The 23,623-nt window shown below is 41.4% G+C and overlaps 1 protein-coding gene across 1 annotated transcript in view; it reads right to left on the bottom strand.

Annotated features, from left to right (window-relative positions):
- Nucleotides 1–11,183: 11,183 nt before the first annotated feature.
- Nucleotides 11,184–23,623, bottom strand: part of anapc2 (anaphase promoting complex subunit 2) — a 32,881-nt gene continuing 20,441 nt past the window's right edge. Inside the window, exons 7-14 of the mRNA XM_052037108.1 lie at nt 23,266–23,447; nt 22,170–22,311; nt 19,319–19,394; nt 18,135–18,320; nt 16,990–17,119; nt 15,840–16,075; nt 14,847–15,084; nt 11,184–12,369 (exon numbers count right to left, since the gene is read on the bottom strand). Of these exons, the coding sequence (XP_051893068.1) occupies nt 14,872–15,084; nt 15,840–16,075; nt 16,990–17,119; nt 18,135–18,320; nt 19,319–19,394; nt 22,170–22,311; nt 23,266–23,447 (1,165 nt within the window). The 3' untranslated portion in view covers nt 11,184–12,369; nt 14,847–14,871. The remainder of the gene's footprint in view (nt 12,370–14,846; nt 15,085–15,839; nt 16,076–16,989; nt 17,120–18,134; nt 18,321–19,318; nt 19,395–22,169; nt 22,312–23,265; nt 23,448–23,623) is intronic.

The following is a 23,623-nucleotide window of genomic DNA, read 5'->3' as shown; positions in this document are numbered from 1 at the left end:
TATTCAGATAGTGTTGTAGGATACAGAATCCTACACACCTTACACGATGGAAAAGAAACTAGTGTTGATGTATCCAATTGACTTCCTAATTTAAACCTAGAAGAATCTGGAAGCAAGTTTTGATGTGATACTTGTTTGATATCTGAAGTCCGGACTAAAATAACCAAACTGCTGAATGATGTCAGCCAGCATGAACTGTGGGAATTAAAACAGGACAAAGTGAAATGAGATACACAAAACATCAAAGTTATCCCATGATGGAAACAATTATGGAATTGGGTGACTACAGTTGAGATTAATCCTGAGAAAAGGCTTGTGTCCAATGCACTGATCATGTGATCTGTTTGCTATATCTAGCAGTGAAGGTGAAATTTTCAACAGGGTTGTGGACCAGGAAGAAGTAACGGATGCCACAAGTTGTCAGGGTGTCAGTCACTTGGAGAGAGACAAATCCACAGCAATACTGCATTTAACTCGTGGTAAACAAACACAGACTAAAACCTGTCTAAAAGTTATATTTCAGCATGCCACAAGAGGCCATGGAACTTCTTAAAGTAGCCTTTAAAACAAATTGTAAGCTGAAGAGTCATAGAGACAAAAGCAAAACCATTCCAGAGGCACAAATTTATTTACCTGCTTTCTCCACAGAACTTGTGGTAGACAAGTCAACAGATAAGGAGCTGATAAACTCAAGAGTTCTTTGCCGTCAAAACAACTCCTCCAAAAGTTGATACAAAGAACTAATTAAATCAAACAATTGATGAACATAAGGAATAGGCTGGTCGCAGATGGTACAATCAAAAGGGTGCAGTTCACATCAGTCAATTGTTGTGTGTGATTTTGTACCATAATAGTGTTGGGGAGTGAGCTTAGAGCAACTTGTAAGGAAACTTCAGACCAGATTGGTCACCTGTACAGATGAGAATGAGCTCCTACAAGGGGTCGCTGGGGTGAGTGGTGTTAAGAACCAGAGTTAAGAGAGAAATACATACAAGTTGAAACTACAGTTAAGAGAAAGCTGTGAAAAAACTGTTAAGAGTCAGAAACTATGTCAGCGGTTTTTGTAGTATTTTACATCATATAATTATTTGGTAGTTTCTTTTTATATATGTATGTGTGTGTGTGTGTATGTATATATATATATATATATATATATATATATATATATATATATACATACACACACACACACACACACACACACACACACACACACACACACACACACAGTTCTGCTATAATGTGCATTTCCATAACATGAATTGGATATAACATGATTGATGAATTAGGGAACGTGGGCCCAATTGGTTATAACACAATTTTGATCAGGAACTAGAGAACCACTTAGAAAGAAACTGTCTTGGGGAAATAATCTTTTTCCATGTAACCTCCCCGCAGTAATCAGACACCACTGTCTCTTAATAACACAGACTGCCATTTTCACCACAAGAGGCCATTGGAAATTGACAAGCAATCGCTTCTATTGATACTGTGCAAGGATAAACTATTAAACAATGTAACATACAGCCTTTGTATTTTTAGCTTGCAGTAATAAAATAAACTTGAAGCTATTAAAAACTTGTATTTTTGAAAATTTGGCAAGAAAAATAACTTTTATTGCGAGTTTGAAATTCTCTAGCCCCTTTTTCCCCATTGACACAATTGTTTTAATAACACAATTTTCTATAATGCGATGCTTCTTAGGAATGCACCTATCATGTTACAGCAGAACTACCTGTATATTTTATTTCCTTATACGTTTGTTGCAGTGTGCATATACTTTTAATAAACAAAAGGAGTTCTGGGCTGTGTGGCTCACAGCCTTGGCTGGTGTTAGCCCAGCTGGATAGATGCAGACCAAACCCAGAGAGTAGGTGTGAGATGCCCACCTTCAGCTGCCATGTTTACATCAGTAACTATAACTGGAAACCACTTCATTGGCCACAGCACTTTAAGACATCCTGAGACTGTGGAAGGTGATACAGAAATGCTGGTCTAAATTGTGGAAGATAATTAAAGCTGCTTGACTATGTGAGTGAGGGAGAGGGAGCTATCCACACCTGCCTCCAATGCCTAACCAGTGATGTCCTTGTCCAGAGAGCACGAAAGGCCAAGCTGTTTACAAACTTTGGGTTGTCTAGACAGATAAAATGATTAAAACGCAGTTGAGATACAGAGCCTTGTATCCATAATCCCAGCTTGCTCTTGCGTGATTTGGTTACATTTGGAGTGATATTATCCATTAGTTGTCACAGAAATGCTGGACAATGGTGCAATAATAATTCCAGAATAGCAGGATGAGGCCCAGAATGAGAAAGAGTGTAACGCAGAGAATGACCACTTTGCTGCAATGACCCATGTCCTGAAAAGCAGCCTTGCAAGATCCTAAACTCCAGTTTGTCACTGGTTTAATCCCTGCAGTTGGGATCGGGCGAAACAATTGTGTAATCCCAGACCGAGGGACAGTGCCTGAGGGTTTGCTGAACTGACCCAGGCCACTTGTTTGTGCTTCAAAATCTGAGCCACTGCCAGTGAGATTCTGTGGAGGTTCCATGCTGACAGCTATGTATGATGCTCCACAGCAGAAAGCAGAGAAAAATACAAAGGTGGTTTCAGGTCTCGCTTCAGGTGGGCAGACTTCCTTTAGTGGACTGGCTCTTGTCCAGTTAGGATGGCCTACACCAGAATAGAAACAAAAGAACAGAGATAAAGACAAAGCTTCCATATATTTATGCATCTTCGCTCAAGCTCAGTTAGAAAGTATACACCACCACCAAATGCAGTCAATGAACACATTCAGATAATCACACAAACACACTCAAAGCTGCCACTGATCTGGTGAGGGTAGTGAGACTCAGGTACAACACTCCCACCTCCAGGACAGAGAGAGTGGCTTCAAATACAAGTTTCTGAAACCTGAGCACAGGGCTTTTTGTTTGGGGGTGGGGGAGTTGCAACAGTTTCTCAGGTGTGCACTAAAGATCCCATGACATTATCTTGAAAAGCAGAGGAGTTAGCCACAGTCTGAGTCAGCATTGCCCCTCGCTTATGTGGTTTGGTCCCAGCCAGCCCCACTGGAATCATGCTTCCAAACTACAGGTAAGGCTGGAGGTTACTTTGAGACATCCTGAAAAGGACATGTTATGCAAGTCTTTTCTAATGTGCTTTACTCTGTGTGAAAGTTCTGCACAAGACCATTGCCTAAATAAAACCATGTGGAATTGGATAACTGACTTGGGTAGGCAATTGGTTTAAGGGACAAGGAGCAGGTAATTGTGATAAATACTGTGGCTCACAGGATAAGACAAGTAGAGTTCACAAATGAGATCTACTGGGGAACTCAGTTATTTTCCTTTTACAGTAACTCTCAACCCTGTGGCCTCCACCAACCAGTCTAACATGGGTGATAGGTATTGGAAATATTGCTTTTCCTTCCAAGTTGAACACACAATAGGATGAAGGAAGAAAAATGAAACCTGATGCAGCCTGCTCCACGATTCAATGGGATCATAACTCAAACACCATTCCACATGGTCCACCTGTCAATCTCACACTTGACTATTTTCAAACCTACTTCTGGGATAGAGGTCACAAGGCTGGCTCACCCCTGAGTACAGAAATCTCTCCTCCATTCATTCTTACCTTGTGACCCTTATTCTGAAACCACACTGTCCAGTTCTAGTCTCACCAGCCTGATAAATAGCCTCAAGATGCTTGTGCTTCAATGGAATATCCTGTTCCTATGCCTTGTCTATTCAAGAGCCTGTGTAAATCTCTCTTAAACATAGAGATTGCATGTGATTCCACCACTTCGTCTGGCAGTGAGTTCCAGGTATCAACCACTCTCAGTGTAAAATAAGACTTTCCCCTCAAATCCCATTTAAAACTCTTTCCTCTCACCTGAAACCAAAGTCTTCTTTGATACCCCTACCACGGATAAAGATTCTAACTATCTATGCCCATCTAATTTTATATACCTCTATCAGATCCCCCCCTCAGCCTTCTTTGCTCCATGGAAAACAAGCCCTGCCCTCCAATCTCACCCCATAACTAAAGTCCAACAGTCCAGGCAACATCCTGGTAAATCTCTGCACTACCTCCAGCGTGAACACATCCTTTCAATAGTGTGGTCCAACCAGCATTTTGTAAAGTTGCAACATAGCATCCCAAATGTTATATTCTATGCCTGACCTGTAAAGACAAACATGCCCTATATGCCTTCTTCACCACCTTATCTACCTGTGTTGCCACTTTCAGAGTACGATGGTCTTGAATCCCAAGGTCTCTCTGTTCATTAACATTGTATAGTGTCCTACCCGGTATTTGACTTCCCAAAATACATCACTCTGCACTTGTCTGTATTAAATTCCATCTGCCAGTGCTCTGCCCAACTCTCCATCTGATTTATATCCTGCTGCAGCTTTGAACAACTTTCCTTGCTATCCATAATACCAGTAATTTTCATGTCACCTACAAACTTAATCATCATTCCTCCTACATTTCATGTTCAAGTCATTAATATACATCACAAACAACAAATGTCCCAGCACCAATCACTGTGGTACACCAACAGTCAGAGAGTTCCAACCAGAACAGCATCCTTTCACCACCACCTTCTGCCTCCAATCACCAAGCCAATTTTGGATCCCATTAGCCAGCTTGCCTAGGAACCCATTTGCCTTTACCTTGTCTTAGGTTAACTTTGACAACTTTGAGAGTAGCAATTGTTGAGACCTCCGACAGTGACTTTCTTGCAGCAACATTCCTGTTGCAACCATTGATGGAAATGAGCTGTCGGCCAGTCCATCAGAATCTAGCATGCCGCAGATAACGTGCTAAACCTTCTGCACACAATGATACCATCAAACTGGAGTCAGCACCTAGAGCAGGGGTGTTACTGCTGTCACATTCACTTACCAACAGATTTAACACTCTGCTCTCACACTCACTTACTGTAATATTAAACACTCTGCTCTCACACTCACTGTAACAAACACTCTTCTGTCACATTTACCAACAGATTAAACACTTTGCTGTCATAGTCACATTCTTACAGATTGAAAAACTCCAGTGTAACACTTCTTTATAACACCATTAAACTCACTGCTTTACCTGTGCCCGGTTTTACACTCACTTCTTCACTCTTGCTGTGTTCTGGATTTTTCTCACATTTGGGGCCCAGTTGATGTGTTTGTTGCAGCTGCTGCGTCTTCCCTGTGCGTGGAGTCAAGCTCTAACCCGTTTTGGCCCTCAGCATATCGGTTTCCCTCAGCACCTGGTACAGAGCTTTCAGTCCAATTGCATTCCTCTCCCTTGACTTCACTCCCTCCAATCAGACAGTTGAGTGTTTGCCTCAGTTGTTGCTGAAGTGTCAGTTTCATCCTGCTGGTTATTTGTCGTTGACAGATTGAGACTGTGATATTTACTTCGCACCAACCACTTAAGTTCTTAAACATATGAAAGGATTTCAAATGTTTGGTTGCTATTTTATGCATGAAAAAAAATTATTCTAATGCATTCGATTATGGTATAAATCAGTTCAAAGTTTTCATCACACATTAACTGCTCTAGGCTGATAGTCGCATGGTCCACAGTGCAGTTTACTCCTGCCACTAAACGTGTGCTGGTAATTTTGCTTTTTACTGGGGAAAGATTCATCTTCCAGTGTGGACCTGGGTAATGGGGTGTTGAGTTACATAAGAAAATAGCTTAAGAAATAAAAGTAGAGATACAGTGGTAGGATTCTTCTCGATTGGAAGTCTGTGACCAATCCTCAGGGATTGGTGCAGCGACCTTTGTTGTTTGTGATATGTTAACGACTTGGATGTGAATGTAGGAGGTATGGGTTAGTAAGTCTGCAGATGACAGAAAAATTGGTGGTGTTAAGGATGTTGCCTGGATCGGAGGACTTTAGTTACAGGGAGAGACTGGATCAGCTGGACTTGTTTTACCTGGAGCAAAAGAGGCTGAGGGATGACCTGATAGAAGTTTAAGGTTAGGACTGGGTAGGATAGATGGTCAAAATCTTTTTCCCTGTGATAAGAGCATCAAAAACAAGAGGGCATAGGTTAAGGTGAGAGAAAGGAGTTCTAAAGAGGATCAGAGGGTTAAGTTTTTGATTGGCAGCTGGAATGCACTGATGCGCTGCCAGAGAAGGTGGTAAAATCAAACATAATTACTTTGTTTAAACAGGCAAGGCAAAGGCGGATACAGTCCTTGTATGGGCAAATGGGGTTAGTGTAAGTGGGCCTGCTTCTGTGCTGTACAAGTCTACGACTGTTTATTTTCAGAGGGATAGGATTGAAAAGATCAGGTTGCTAAGTTTGTACTGAACCTTGGTTAGATTACAGTTGGAGAACTGACTACAGTTTTGCCACCATATTGTAGAAAGGAATGAGTAGCACAATACAAAAAAATTGAAAAGGATGATACCAGAAGTGCAAGGTTATACATACCAGGAAAGAAGGAAGACGCTGGTTCTCTTTTCCACTGAGTGGGCTGAAAGTTGATCTGAAAGGTTTTGGTGGAGGAAGCACAAATGCTTTCATTTGTGGAGAAGAGCAAAACCAGAAGCTTCTGACACAAGTAAGTTGCCAAGCAATCCAGTGGAAAACTCTGCCCAGAGGGCAGCAAGAATGTTTGAAGACGCTGATATCCAATGTTCAACTTAAGATGTATACATTCCTCAGCAGAATTTAGAGCGGGCAAGGAGCTTTGAACATTTAGCACATGAGTGTGCTCCCTAGAAATGGATGTTTACAAGTTCTGCACAACCATAGAACGATGATGAGATATACTGTTAGGAAAAATACTTTCTAGAACATGCCTCTAGTCACTGGGCAGTTTTCCAAAATAATTCAAAGCCTGGCTGCCTTGTGTGGATATGTAAACAACAAAAATTCCCAGAGTGCTGTCAAATCAGATCTTATCAACTTTAAACAGAATAAGTTTCAACTGAGTCTGAGGTAGCTCAGGCAAGAACAAAGAGGTTGATTGAATGAATCCCTTACACCAGGACCAAATGGAGGAGCTGAAGGGGAGAGAATGATGAAAGAGGAAAAGTCTTACATTTGCTGGAAGTCTGAAAACAAAATGACATGCATCGTATCAATCTACATCTGAGAAAAGCAGAGGTGCAGAAAGCCAAATCCGATGACACTGAACTTACAAATACACTGCCCCCTTTCTCTAATTTCTAAGCCTCGTCACTGCTCCTCCACTATCCCCACCTGCACCATCATCACCACCAACCCAACCATGGCCATTCACAGCAAACACCAAAACTAACTGAAGGCAGAATGAGGGGAAGTGAACTGGAAGGATCATGAATGCTGACAGCATGATGAATGAAAACTAAATGTAGATACTACTACCTTGGCTACCCTGGTAAGTTCATCTCTTTTTCTCTCCGTTGCTTTGGGTAAGGCTATGTTGTTCAGTTACACTCCCTATTAATCTTGTTGGCCATATACTGCCACCTGCACTACCAAGATCAGGCACAACTCAAACCATCATGCCTCCATCACTAACCCACCAACAATCCCTGTCAATTAGGATTGTCACCAACATTCATTCCCCGCTGCACCCTAATCGGGCGCCTCCTGGACTGAAAATACTGTTAACCGTTCAACCAGATCTCCTAACACACTGACATGACATTCACAGACAGACTTCAGGCTCCCTTGGAGGTCAAGGTGATGCACGCCAGAGGCAGCAGGAAATAATCAGCTAGGAACAGACACATCTCCATGCCCTAACCTCCCCACCACCCATGGGGAAACCATGCTGGCCATTGCTAGGAGGCCCGATACTTATGCCATGGCCAGCAGCAGGGTAGCTAGCATCAAATACAAAGATGTCTTTACCGCTAATCCAACCCCCTTGTGTCCAGCTATACACTTAACCCACACACTTCTGATTTACAAGTGGTGCAAATACACATCTTTTAAATTTCACCCACTCCTTAAATCAAACCCTCACCCTCCACTCATTCACTTCATTCCATCAGGCCTATACAGTGCAAAACACCAAACAGAGAAGATGGAAAATATCACTCAATTCCACCCTCTATTGCTCCCAGCTGAGGTAAAATCAATTCTCAACTGAGTCTGAGGTAGCTCAGGCAAGAACTATGAGCTTGCTCAGGACTGAACACTGTGCATTATTTGCAGGATGGGAACTACCTGTGTTGGGATACTGGGCAGTTAGAACCAGGGTTAGAATAGGGAACAGGTGGGCAAGCCAAGACATAGAAGGAAACTTTGACAGGGCAGAAGATTGACACATATACACTTCCTGGTGCATTAGGAAGTAGGCCAGAAAGTTAGCCTGAGAGTGTAAAAGTATTGAACAGGAGTGGATCATACTACACCTTAAGCCTACTCCACCATTCAATTAGACTATGGCTAAGCTTATCTTAGTTTCAACTCCCCTTTCCTGCCTGTTCCCCATAGCCCTTACCTATAGTCCAAATATGCATGCATTTAAGCCTTGAATACATTCAGTCACTCAGCCTCCAGAACTCCCAAGGAGAAATTCCTCCTCATCTCCCATCTTAAATGAGTGGCCCTGTATTTTGAAACTCTGTCTCCTAGTTCTAGAAGAAATATCCTCTCGGAATTTACAAACTCACTCAGGATATCATCTTTTTCAGTAAGATCACCTCTCATTCTAAACTCCAGTCTGTATACATTTAACCTTTCTCCCTACGTCAATTCCCTTCATTGCAGGAATCAATCTTGTGAACTTTCTCTGAATTGCCTAACAGAGACCAAACAACGAGACCAAAACCATATGTGGTACACTAGATGTAGTCTCACGTGTGGCCTGCATTGCTGTAGCAAGACTTCACTACTACTACACTCCATCCTTTTTACAATGTACCTTCCAATTACTTGTTGCACCTCCATGCTAATTTTCCTTAAGATGTAACAGGTAGCATCAAAAGAAGGGAACCTGCAGATGTAGTATATTTGGAGTTGCAGTGGATTTCAAGAAGGCATTTGATAAGGTGCTACACAGAAGTCTGATGCAGAAGATAGTATTGGGAGAAATGTGTTAACATGGTTTGAAGAATTGTTATGGAAGACAGAGTTGAAATAAATAAGACTTTTTCAGGCTGAAGGATGCAACTACTGGATTGCCTCAAGGATCGGTTCTTGGCCCTCAGTTATTTACTATCTACACTAATGACTTGGAGGAGGAGAGAGGGCAGAGTGTAATGTAATGAAGTTACTAATAACATGAAAATAGGTGGAAGGGCATGCTGTCATGAATATATTTGGACTCTGCAATACGATATAGATAGGTTAAGTGGGTGAAAACTTGATAGAGTGTAAAGTCATGCACTTTGGTAAGAGGAATCAAAAGGCAGAATATCATCTGAATGGAGAACAATTCCAAATGAGTGGAGTGTAGAGGGATCCAGGTTTCCTTGTATTTTTCCAGTCTGCTGGGGCTCTTTTGGGGTTGAGGGAATCTAGGAAGATCACAATCAATGATCTACCAACTTTGCAGCAGCTTATTTTAAGAACATAGCATAAAGGCCTTCACTCCTAGGGGACATCAGCCAAGACCCACTAGTCTGGTAACTTTTCTTTAGTAATAGTGATCGTTTTACACTCCTCCCTCCCCTTTGCCCTGATTTTCTATTATTAGGATGCTCTTTATACATTCTGCTGTCAAGACGGATACAAAATTTGTCCCAAAGAGTCTGCCATTTCCTTTATCCCTTTTATTAACTCCAGTCTTAGTACTTACTTCAACTACAGATATACAAAAAGGAAATGAGATTTTACTGTGTATATTTTTTTAAGCTTATCCTCAATCTATTTTCTTGCTCTTTTTTTTAAAAACGTCATCCTTAGATGGTTTCTAAAATATTCTTTGTCCTACCACTAATCTTTGTCACGTTGGATGCCCTTTTAATCTGATATCAACTTTAACTTCAGTTAGCCAAGGAGCAGGGAGGAAAACTGCATCAATCTTGCACAGACTTGAGACCTTGGAGCCCTGGCTTTCCAGTGAAGAATCAGTTGGCAGCTCTATTTGCAATTATATCTAATGGTGATACAGCACCTGAGGCAAGTGCTGCAGTCACTGCACGTTTGGTTGTTCTATTGCAAGCTCAACCTGGTAATTGCCTATTGCAAATAGACTTTGAGGGTATTACAACACTGCAGCGATCTGTTCTCCAGATTACAAGATATCACGGTCCAGGGAATGGCAGTCGCTCCAAGGAGCACAAACCTGTCAGACTATCCCAAGAGGTGGTGTGCATCATCCCATTTTACAACCATCCCTGCCGTTGCCTGTCTGTCAGCCAGCCAGACCACCCACCCATTTTGCTATGGCTCTATTTTTGCACCCTTGTCAAGTGGGCACGATGATGGACAGTGGGAGAAGGTAAGGTGTGGAACTGATGATGAATGCAGGCAATTGTGGTTTATTGGTACTTAAGCTTCACTGGTTCTTCAGCTGAAGGCCAGGCAGATGAGAGCCACCTGGCTGTCTTCTTGCCTCTTCCTCCATTTTACACCTGAAACCCTACATCTGTTGCTCATTGTTAACAGATTGTTGCCTGTAGGTGCCGTTGTCCCACATTTACTGAGACTATGTTGAGAAAGACTGGGGAGGAGCACCATTATCTCACTATAATGGGCCCTAACAGATTTTGTGCTTACATCATTTACGTGCTGCACAAGTGTGGTTTCCACACTATAGCCAACAGATAGTTCATTAGGCAAGAGCCTTTCATGCCACAAAGCCACCCACTGCTTTTGAGCCAAACTAAAGAGAACAATGCAATGCCACAGACTGAATCATCAGGACTGCTTCCAGAATACATGACATCTACCCACATTTTTCACTGCCTTTGGCACACTAGCTGAACCTTTGAGGATGGAACTCCATTAGGCTCAGAAAGCCTCGTGTGTTTTCATGTGTTTTTGTAACTCTGAAGAAATAAAGATCCCTAAAATTGATTTTTTTTTTGCTGTGTACACAGACCCTTCATGTCTTCAGTGCACAATGAAAGGAAGTAGACACCACAAACTATTTCCAGCATCCACTTTAGGTAAATCTTGCACTACAATATGTTGGATATTGCGATTGAACATTAAAATTTTGCCAAAGCAAATTTGTTCTATGATTTTCTCCAAACAAGTACTCAAAGATTAGTGAACTCAAAGTAAATACAATTATCTTTATTATACAATCCAGGTAACCAGGATTGCAACTTCCTCAGATAGTACACCTGTTCTGAAACATTCACATTCAAACTCTATTAGTGATTATATACTCAACATTCACAGCACATTACTGCTGTAGCTCTGATGAGTGCAGGTTATAGTTATCAGCTTTGAGAAACAAAGCACAAGTGTCAGAGTAACTGTGGCCACATGGATGGTTCTGCTGAAGTAAGCATTCCCACACAGAGGCAAAGAGCAGTTCCTGCCCATGACACATTCAATACCTTTCTGTTATGCCACCCCACAGTTAGTGAAAGCATTTCATACAAGAGTTAGACAGTTATGTGTCCTTTAAAACATAAGTTACTCAAGCAGGAAACTGAATTTTATTTTCTCCATTTGTTGAAATTACCCTGCCCGATTGAACACTACAAGTGGGTAAAATGGAGAATTGCTCAATAGTCCTTAAGCATGGAGTTTAGGTTACTCCATTCATTAAAAGGTGACCTTATTACAGACCTGGACCTGGAAACTTGGACTGTTTCCCTAATTTAGAAGATAATGCACTCCAGCAGATGAAAGTCTATCCTCTTACCAAAACAGTTTCATGATCAGAGAAGTTAAATACAAACACAGAGGAATCATTCATTCCACAGGCTGAGCATTAAGCCAGAATTTAGGCAAGTATCTTTAGAAGTTCTAAACTGAAGCTTGGCATTGCACAAGGTAACAGACATAACATTTAAAGAATAAGCAAAGCCAACTTCTATTGACACATCTGTGATTAGCAACTTTGCTTTTCACAAAATGATCATGGGATGTATGTGAAGATAATCTGGTTTCTCACAGGCACAGGTAAGTGATGGTAATTACTGCTGGATAATCTTCCTCGTGCATCTGTGGAATGATATTGACCAAAAGGTTCAGATTCATATAGTTGACGTTAATCTACTTTAACTCATTCCCCAAACACATCTTTGAGCACATTTCTGCCACAGATTTTGGTTAAAGAACCGAAGTGAATCCAGGGTAGCAAGATCGAAGTCTGGAGCTTCCAGATATCTTGCAGTTGCTCCAATAATCTACAGCAGAATGCCGAATTCTTCTTCCAAATAAAGCTTCTTTATAGGTCACAGAAGACACGAGTCAGAAGTTCAAAAACCAATTCCTTCTGTCTGTTCTGGAAAGTAAGGAATCTACATTAGACCTCAGAGATAGTCCTCTTTCAAATTAGTAATACAGCAGAGAAAATGCAGTTTTCTTTGAAGAAACTTTTTTTTGTGGGTGGGGGAAGGCAGTTTAAGTGGTGGTGTTTCTTAACATGTCATGCATTCAGAGCTCTCACATCAATTGACCACAGAAGAATGGAGAATAAAAGTTGCTCATATCCAAAGAATTCAAACACCAGCCTCTGCAGCACAATGCAAATCTTGCTAGCAAGTTTCTGTGGCTGTTGAAATATTTCTCCAGCACCCCACTTTTGGGAAGAGGTGGCTGAAAGCATTTTAAGTAACACAACAGGTTTTGAATTTCCAGAAGTATTGATTTTGAAGTTTTAGGAAAGACCGAAAGACTAAAGATTCCATTTGACACTTTGCTGGAGAGATACCATACCCTCTCTAGTTCACTCTTACACAGATTTTGCACAAAAGTGACCTGAAGTGAACTTACTCTGAAGTACCAGACCTTCAGCTTTTGGGGTTGGGAGTTGCTAGCAAGGCTAGCATTATTGCTCAACTCTCACCTACTCCTGAGGAGGTGGTGGTGAGCCACTATCTCAAGCAGTTAAGTTCCTCCTGTTGAAGTTACTTCTGGACCTCTAACTTTTTTTTCCTCGTGACAATGACTGCTGGATAACTGCACTAGGCACTAACTATTTCCATGCTCCTTTTGAATTTATCACTGCAGCCTCAAGGGATGTCCACAGCACCACACCACCCAGGAACACCTCTTAGCCAAGGCCCTGGGAGAAGACATGCAGGAGCAAATGAAGCTAGGCTGGAGGGGTGTATTTCATCTGGACAGGTACAGTCAGGCTGAAAGCATAGGGAAAACTAACATGCCAGTTCCCCAGAGAGAAGAGGTTGCACATCAGTACTTCCCAGAGCATAGTTGAGGACTACAACAGAGAAACATGAGGAAAGGCTGATGTGAATGCATGTGCAAATGTTCAATGCATTAAATGCCCCACCAGGAGGGATGCAAGAGATGTCACAGTCCATCTTCATCTCTCTCAGAAATTCATCCAGGAGCTCAGTTCTACTCTGAAACTGACCTGAATACTTGGACTGTACAGCAATAGTCAGCGGATTTCTATTTCCATGGAGGTGAAGGAAGACATCCAGCCTTTCTGCCTCTGTGGCGTAAACCACTCTAATCAGTTCTGTCAATGGGAGCAGAATTCACCAACCTGAATTGAGTCTATGTTGGTGCAGATCTGGAGGCTTTGACAGAAGCTGAGCAATCTGCATCAAGACAGCTCTACTGGCCACTTCCCAAATAGAGAATAGTTCTACTTGCAATGCAGAGCAGGAAAACACTGTCCTCTCTCAGAACGTCAACACTTCTGTTCTCGCCAGTTTCCTAAACAATGCCCCTGTGCAGAAATGGAGCCCCTCTGCCCAGATGCTACAGTAACCAGCTGGCCTTCCATGACAAGAGCTGACCATAGTCATCCATCATGGATATCTGCAGTCAACCCAAATTCTAAGGGAGCATCTTTCCACCAGCACTGTCATATAAATCAGCTAACAAATCTTGTTGGAAGGTGGTCTCAGAAAGGTTTCCTTTCCCATTATTGCTTGGTCATGAATTTTACAAAAATATTTCAATAATTCATTCAACCACTCCATGAGAAGATCATACGGTATGACTGGGCAGGTTTCTGAAAGATGCATACAAATGTCTCCTGTGAATTTTCTTTCAATGACCTTGAAACAAACACACCGTGGAGTCGACCAACCCTTTCAAGTATGCCAATCCCAAAGGTAATGTTCTGTCCTCCATCGAGAGGTGGAAATGTTACAGGGGCAACACAAGTTCTCTGGGCTCAGTTACAAAAAGTAAATCACTGCCAAGGAATAAAAACAGAAAACACTGGAAACACTCAGCAGCTCAGTCAGCTTGTGGAAAGAGAGTCAATGTGTGACGAAGGGTCTTTGATCTGAAACGTTGACTCGTTTCCCTTTTCACAGGACTTACCTGAACTGTTGAGGGTTTCCAGTATTTTCTATTTTTTTCCTCATTTCCAGCATCTGTTTTTGATTTTCATCAGCATTAAGGAGCCAGTAAATCTAACTGCTTGGCATGCTAAGCCTTTGAAATTTCCACCAAGCCTTAATGGATCTGCAGTACTGTTGTGCCAAAAATGCTATGTGATATTTTGTAGATATGAAACTAGAATAAATAGAAAATAATACATATCCAACAGCAAAACAGTAAACAGGAACCACAATTAAAATATGCAGCTTTATTTAAAGAGTATTTTGCATTTAGCGAACAGCTGAATAGTTTTTGTCTACTGCTTCCAAAACCATGATGCAAGGTAGCAGGTACATTTCTGGACATAAAGAAGCTCGAGGTCAACAGAGTTGCCCATCACTTTTACATCAGACTAAAACCTTACATAATCTAAACTATAGGGAAAAAAAAAGTTACCTTTTTTTGTGCATGAGCCCTAGGCTCAGCAGTTAGATTTAGGAAGGCGGTACACTCCACCAGAGTAGACTAGCTGGTGATCCTTCACTTTCTTCTGTAAGAACGCCTGAAGCTCCTGCATGTCAATTTCAGTCAATACTGGCCCCGTCATTACAAACATCTTGAGCATAGTGTGAATACGCTCCAGTGGTAAGCTCTCAAGATTTGTCAGCATGCCCTGGATGTAGGTCCAGAAAAGCTGCAAAACACAATAGACACCTTTGTTTAAAAAGGCATGGAAATACCATAAGCAAGATTACTACCCTGACCCCTCGAGCCACAAATTCATGCTGGAATCCAGTTCTACAGCAGTGTCCTTACTCTGTATTTCTGTGCTTTTCTTTCCACAAGAGCCTAGAGACTGCTAGCAATCTCAGGCACATACAGAAGACCTCTCAGCACTATTTGAAGTAGTGCTCCTGGAGTCCTGACCAAAGTTTACCTTTCAACTGTCATCACTAAAACAATTTCAGGTCATTATCACATTGCTGCCTGTGGAACATTACAATGACCAATTTAAAAGTACAGCTTGGGCTGTGAAGCACTTTGGGACACTTATGGTAAAATGCACTATATAAATACAAATCTTTATCTTTCTGACAAAGTGGAGCATCAGAAACATTCACCGTCATTGGACAGTCATAGACACCAATGGAAATGCATGATGATGAATCCAATAAGCTTTATCTGTGGGTCAAAAAACAAACTGCCGGAGGAACTCAACAGGTCATGCAGCATCTGTGGAAGAAAATGGCCAGACGCACTTCGGATCAAAACCCTTCATCTGGATTGGTTTTCCAGCACCTGCAGTCTCTTGTGTCTCCAAGCTTCAGCTATGGCTTACGATGTTCAAGGATTTTGTGAATAACTGAATATCAATGTGCTGTAAAGGGAGTATTGATACAAAAAACCTCCACATCATCATATTACTTTGCAGGCAACTAACAGCTCTACCTGCAATTCCTCCTCCTTCTGGTCAGCTTGGGAAGCCATGGCAGAATCTCCCTCCTCATCACTATCGATCAAAACCATTTTCTCCTGTTGGTCCTTCTGTTCCTCCTCAATCACTGTAAATGTGTCTGCAGGATCTTCTTTCAGGACTCCCTGTTGCTGCCAAAGTGCAATTTTCCTTCTCAGAGCAATGAGTGGAACTTTGAGTACATCACTGAGTTCATCCAGAGTCCACGTACCTGCAGATATACACACACAAGGACACTCAGTACAAGACTCACTTCAGTTATCTAATCTCCTTGTACATGTTTAACTTATAACCTTCAATATGTCCGTATTCAAAATTGTATAATTCCCTGAAACTACTCAAAGGAATACAAGAACTTTGGGAAGAAATGTCTACTATGTCATATAAGTTACCTTTTCTCTTGGATCTCTTTAATGACCCACTCAATTAATGAATCACAGTATGAAGGTTAAGGTTAAAATACTGGCATGTGATGAAACCATTTGGGATAGTTTAACTGGCCTCAGTGTGATTAGTTAACAATGGGGAAGAATGTGTTTTTTCAAAATATACATCAGCCAGGTTTCTCAACTATATAAGATGCACCTTTATCAAGATGGGACTTGGCCATCATGATGCAATTGCATGGTCCGTCATCAAACATTGCCAATTTTATTCAAGTCCTGAGTGATTAATGTCAGTGAAATCATATCCTTATTAGCAGTTAAAGTCATCAGGCAAGATAGGGATGGAAGAAAACTGGTAGAAAGAGCACAAAAAAAAGCAGATCCCTTTTTCAACTTTACCTTCCCACAGAACCCAAATGTGCTTCAACAGATTTTCTAGGTCATTTTTTAACACCAGTCTGTTGTGTTAGTAATGACCCGAGGAAGAGAAATAAGCATGGGTTGAGCCAGAATAAGGTTTCCTGTATAGTAGACTTGGGGAGGGAGTGGTGGCAGAAAGGGCACGTAACACTCAAGACTACATTTCTTAGAAGGTACTGTGCCCAGGCAGACTCTTGAAACAACATTTTTACCCAACCACTATAGATGTACAATTAGCATTATCCTAATGTTTAATTGGGATAAAATATTGAGAGATGATATCTTTGATCTATTCTTCACTAATCATACAGATACTTACTTTTCTGTTGGAAGTGCATAATAATGGCGGCATGGACAGGGGAAACAGACACAGACAACGTTCGATCTGCTAGCTCAATCTCCAGATCAGCATTTCCCAAGTGAGGTTTCCAGTTCAAAGATCTCATGGCCTGAAAAAGTTGAAACCATCAAGTGAAATTAAGGGATGCAGAGAGAAAAAAATTCAATGACGTTAGCACTTAAAGTCATCTGTTGGCACCAAGATAACTTCCCTCAAGGCCAGAGAGACAGCAGCAACACAGAAGGAGTGGACTTTCTAACAACTCTCAAAAATAAATTAAAAGGAAATTCTCTAATGGCTAATCAAAGAGAATCAAAACACTTTGCATCTTTTCCAGAGTTCCCTAGTTTTATGTTGATCATTTTTATTGAGGCAACTAAGAGAGGCACCATCCACAGATAAACATTATAGACTCCAAGCAGGAGCAAAATGCTTGCAATTTAATCACTTTATTCCCTTGTTGCTATCTTAGAGCCTTTCATCATAAGGAAACAAGGAAAAATGTTAAGCCTCTATAAAATAACCAGAACCTCTTAGTTGTCTGAGTCCTAAAAATACCTTCAATGGGAAAGTCCAATTCATACAAACAACAATGTGGTTGGGTAGAAAGTATCTGATACGATAGCACATGAACAGATCAAGCTCATGAGGAAACGAGGTGAAGTGTGATCACAAACACCATGCACCTACACTGAAAATTAAAACCAAGAAACCAACTTCTCCCACGAGTACTGTCCTATTTCCCACTGTCACTTAGCCCCAGTGATGTGACTTGGGAAGGAAGCATTACGGGAGCGATGTGCTCCTTAAAAGTCAATAACTACAAGGAAAACCCTTTGGACACTTCACCGCTGGCGACAGTACCACTGGACTAGCATTCGCACAGAATTTCTTACCCCAACTGATCAACTGAGTCCTTGGGTGGGAGATGCTACCTCAGGTGAGATTGCTACTTCAAAGACCAGCTGTTACAGCCTTTGTAAGCAAGGTAAAGCTGAAGCCTTCTATTCCATGCCTGCCAGTAATGAACCTCGAAAATCATGTCCCATCCTCTCCAAGCTTAACCTGCACAGGGACTCTGCAGTCATTACAGAAAGGCACTTTTATAAATACACAGTACTTACTTTCAACTTCTCATACTTCTTGGTATAAGCATCCATTGCTTCCTTCACTTCAGGGGGGAGCTCTAGTTTCTCCTCTTTCAATGGAGGCCAAAACTCACCAGATAGTATCATTGCATTCAGGTGTAAGGGACCCTCTTGTTCCTCCTCATGAATATGGCTGTTTATGCGTCGAGAATCAGCTACATCCTGAAGAACAAATCCCGAAGGTTCACAGAATGAGATACTGTTCAACAGTAGAGCAGTATTATATTAAAGGGTACTTGTCTTTTAAACCAGGTAAATGAATTAACAATCCAGAGAATTTATATTTAAATTCCATAATGGCAGCTTAAAAGGAATTGTTCAAAAAGAAAACTAGGAATAAAGAACTGGTGTCAGTAAAAATGACCGTGACGTTATTGGATCGTCACAAAATGCATTGTAAGGTCTCTTAGTGATCACAATGCATTTACAAAAATATGTGAGTGGAATCGGTGCTAAAAAAGGATCAGAATGTAGAACGAGATGTGCTACTGAGACCACTGCTGTGTCAGGAGTCTGACGTGAACACATGACCTTGCTGCTGCCATGCACAGCTGTCCAGCAAACTGGCACAGGGCTCAGCACTCCTGCAGCAATGAAATGGTTAAAGTGATTTCATCACCACATGTCTGGCAGTGGAGTGGACTGAGACAATGTGCAATGGCTGCCTAGAAGGGCATGGCCTGAGGTGGAGGGGATGGGGCCAGAGCGAACAGAACAGCTGTTCAGGGCTGAGCTGTGGGGTTCAGTGCACCGAGTGTGGGCCAAGGCTGGGGACTGGCAGCACCTGCTCCATTCTTCCCCATCCTACAGTCTCTTTCACTACCTGCTGTTGGGTACAAGGCAGCAGCAGCTCTCATCTCTTTTTTTTGACTGCATAGTGCTCCCCAACCCAGAGATTTATTTGGGGTAACAAGCTCAACTGAGCAAATGTACAGAAATGTTAAGAACACAATAAATAGAACCAGCGTACCAGAAGAGATGACTACCTAAGAAATTACCCAACACCCAGTCAAGTACCTTTGTATTAGAGCCTACAAGTCTTACACTGGCATCTTCAACTGATCAGAAACTTGAGTGGCAGTCAGTCACTCTCAACCCAGAGGAAGAAGTTTGAACAGCAGATAACAAAATCAGTTTAAGACCCTGTCCTCTCCACTGACCTTTAACATGACTTCACAGAAGTGCATCTGTGCCTCTCCAAAGCGTAGCTTCAGTAACTCCAGGTTTCGTATCTCCCTGCAGCAAAGCAGTCACATGTGAACAATCAGGATTTCTGCGGCACAAGGAGTTCTGCTGAACCGAGAAGAGATGGGAATTCAACCCAATTCCAAATTGGACCAAATGGAAAACAGAGCAAAGAATGATTGATTTAGAAAATTCAGAAAAAAAAGTTAGAAAAATTAGAGTATGAAATAAAGCTACCTAGAAGTGGAAAAACAGATAATCTGAGTTTTTACAGAGTTAATGTAATCTCATCACTGCACTGCTGGGAATGGAGTAAGCCACCAAGGCAACGTGCAATAGCTGCCTATCAGGGTTGGTGTTGAGGTGGGCTGGGCCAGCGAGATGTGGGGCTCAGTGTTGCACCCTGGCTGACACTGTGGGTGCAGGCCAAGGCTGGGGACTGGCAGATTGGTAACTGGTTTATTATTGTCAATGTACCCAGATGCAGTGAAAAGCAGGTAGGCATAAGTGTTTTTCTAGTTGGCAAGATGTATTGAGTGGTGTCCACAAGGATCCATGCTGGGGCCTTAACTTTTCCTTTTTATATAAATGGTTCAGATGAAGGTATAGTTGCTGAATTTGCTGATGACACAAAGGCTGGTAAGAAAGTAAATTGTGAAGGCTCAAGGAATCTATTAAAGAATAAATGTAGCAACAATCTGCTGGAGAAACTCAGCAGGTCAAGCAGCATCTGAGGAAGGAAAGGAATTGCGAATGCTTCCAGTCGAGACCCCGTATCAGGGTTAAGAGTGGACAGGGTAGATAGGGGGAGGGGGAGGGATGATTGATGGAGGCATACAAAAAAAAAGGCAGATGGAGCGAAGTTGGTGGGAGGGGAGGGTAAAGCTGGAGACAGCTGCTGGAGGGCGATCAGTGGGGATACAAGGGCTACCAGTGCAGGACTCTGAGACGTGAGTGATAATAGAAATCATTAAGGAAGAGATGAAAGGCAGGTGGAACCAGAACCAGACGAGAGGGGGAGGGTGTTGGGTAGAGAGCCAGTGGGTGAAATGTGTGGGTAGTACGTTGATGGAACCAGGAGGGGGAGGGGTGATTTTTGTATGCTAATGAAGGCAAAGATCTGGCAAATTAAACAACATGGGGAAAAAAGTGAAAATGTCCACTTTGGAAGGAAAAATATTATCTAAATAGTGGGAGACTGCAGAGTGTGAGACACAGAAGGATCTGGGTGACCTAGTGATGTTTCACAAAAGGCCAGTATGCAGGTACAGAAAGTAATTGGGAAAGCTGACTGAATGGGATCATTTACTGCAAGGGAAGTTAAATACAAATGTAGGGATTTTATGCTTCAGCTATATATAACAATGATGAGACCACATCTGTACGCATTGATCTTACATAGGGAAGAATGTTAATGTATTGAAAGCAGTTCACGTTTTATTACACTGCTCCCTGGAACAGCCGTGTTTTTCTTTATGTAGAAAGGTTGAACAGGGTAGGTTTCTGTCTGCTGGAGTTTAGAAGAGTGACAGGGATTTTAACAAGATGCTGCTTCTTGTGGGAGACTCCACAACCAAGGGTCATTGATTTTTAAAATAAAAGGCAGGAAATGCCATTTTGAATGAATGAGCAGCTAAGAGAACTACAATCACAATGAAGTCCATTGGGCAGACAAGTCCTGCTCTGCCATGCAAACCTAGGAGAAAAGTTCCCACAGTAACTGTCATAACCATTATACTCCCGACACACTGGGAATTGTGAACTTACCAAATAAAGAAGGAAGATTCAGCTACACTGCCCAAGAATGTATTGCACTCAGCAGTTGACTACACCAACATGCTAAAGGATTTTAAGAGCTCACTTCAGTAATTCAAATAGTTCACCATCTTTTAGGGCAAATAGGGACGGCAAAATTACTGGTCTTACAGCAATGTCCACATGAATAAATAAAAATCAAAACAGCAGGAGACTGGAGAACTTGGAAGGCTCTTCATAACTGCAAACTTTCTTCATCCTGGCATGACATACCCTACTGGAAATCTCTCATTATAGTTCATTTCACAAAACTGTATTTCATGACAAGGTAACCATCCAAATTTTTCCAAGAATACTTACAGCTAGATAGAAACTGGCCACCTTCTGCCTAAACCTCAGGGGTATCACTGAGAGAGAATAACAGGGGCCCTGGCAAGGGAACCAGCAGACTCTGTTGGGCTGGGGATATCCAAGGACAGACACTGACTGCAAGTTCATCGTGGCATTCGGATTCTTGACAGAGTCACAATTTGAAGAGTCTAAGTGTACTGTAGACAAATTTGTTGATAACACAAAGACAAGTGGGCTAGCAAGTTGCAAGGATGACACAAGAAGCCTGGAGAAGGATATAGAAAGATTAATTGAGTGGACAAGAAGTAGGCAGATGGAGTATAATGTGAGAAAAATGTGAGGTTATCCACTTTGGAAGGAAGAATGAAAAACATCTCTCCCCTTATTTAAGATTTTCTTAAAATCTTACCACTTTGATCAAGTTTTCAATCACTTGAACTAACATCTTACAAGGCTCAATATCAAATTTTGTTTGATAATGCTCTTACTAAGTGCTCTTGGGTGCTTTATTTCATTAATTATTGCATACAAACAATTGTTACTGGAATTTTAAAAAATGCAACAGTTACTACAGGGGAATTGAAATGCAATTTTGTTATTAGTCAACAAAATCAAGAGATGAAACCAGTGTCTATTCTATTCAGTATCAGTAAGGGCTCTGATCACTGAATCAGATGTCACATGGAACCAAAGACGGTCAGGACAACAAGCATTTGGTACCTGCAAGTGATATAGCTGAAATGATGGAGTATTCGGTCAGCCAGGAGAGTGCGATATTCATTGATAAAAAGCTCTTTGCTGCCATAAATGCTGACCAACAAGGTGATAATATCAGAAGACCTTCGCTTAGAACCGGATTTACCTGAAAATGAAGTTTAGGAGAAGTACTACAGTCATTTTGATAATGCAAGAAAAATGGACCAAGTGGTAAAAATGCAGAAGGCTCTTCTTGATCTTTGTTTTAAATTTAAGACTGGTTTACCAGGTTACATCACATTTTCCTTCACTTACTAAAAAAATTAATCAATATCTAACACAAGGAGGATAAAATATGAGACAAAGGCGTTTCAGAGCTTTGCTTCTGCTATTTAGGTATTTTGTTAAGAAATTGCATGAAATATTAGAATAATTAAGGCAAGGAATCATTACTGAAAAATCATCTAGGGTTATTAAGGTCTGCCAGAACAACTCCCAATCTAAAGATAATAAAAAGTATGGTTGCAGAGACACTAGAGATTGGGAATTAAGAGCAAATAATTCCTAATACTATTTTGTTCAACTCTGCACATAAAGATGGAAGTATCTTGTAAAATAAACCTCACCTGTTTTGAATATTAAGCTCTAATCTACAAATACAATTCATCATTAAGGTATTACACCCGTTTAGTCTAAAAGTTAATATACCACAAATCACTGATCTCACCCACATGATTCTTTGGGGAAGGAATATTCGAAGCAGCTACCAAGACCTCCATGAAGACTGAATCTTCATATTCCTACAAATATCTATCAAACATGCACTTATTACTCCTCATCCACCCCTACCCCCCATATGCAACCCTTCATGAACATTTATATAACAAGCAAACCCTACTCGTGTTAACTTGATCAGTAACAATGGATTAAACTGTTCACTTGATAAGAAATAGCAATAACCTGGCCAATAGTTTATAGATTCAGATTTACTAATAACAAATCCATTTGTCATTAGAACACAAATATGTTCTGTTGGGACTTGAGTCTTTTGATTATTTAGCTGGTACTCCTTATATCCTACACATACAGTTCTCCTTCCTACTGGGAGGTTTCAGATTACCTGGATCTGCATCAACAGGATCAGGAAGCCAGTCCTCTGGATCAGACATGTCATCATCGCTATCTTGTCCGTGCTCCAGGGTGATCGGATCTGCTTTGGACAGTTCATTCGCCAGATCACTGGAACCCTCTGAATCATCAGTCAGACCTGCTACTATCTGTCTCACAGTATCTTCACGAGTCCTGGGAGTTGACAAACAAAAATAAATGACAAACTATTTATAAAGAAACATGCACCTAGGATATGGTAGCCTGGTACTGAATCTCACATCCACAGGCTTGGGCCAGTGCAACGTGGGTCTGAATTCCACTGAAATAAAAAGCTTATAGCGGTAATGATGACCAAGAAACTGCCCAAT

This window comes from Pristis pectinata, chromosome 23, assembly GCF_009764475.1.
Source record: "Pristis pectinata isolate sPriPec2 chromosome 23, sPriPec2.1.pri, whole genome shotgun sequence".
In the NCBI taxonomy this organism is placed as follows: Eukaryota; Metazoa; Chordata; class Chondrichthyes; order Rhinopristiformes; family Pristidae; genus Pristis; species Pristis pectinata.
This window is presented reverse-complemented; position numbering and strand designations above follow the sequence as displayed.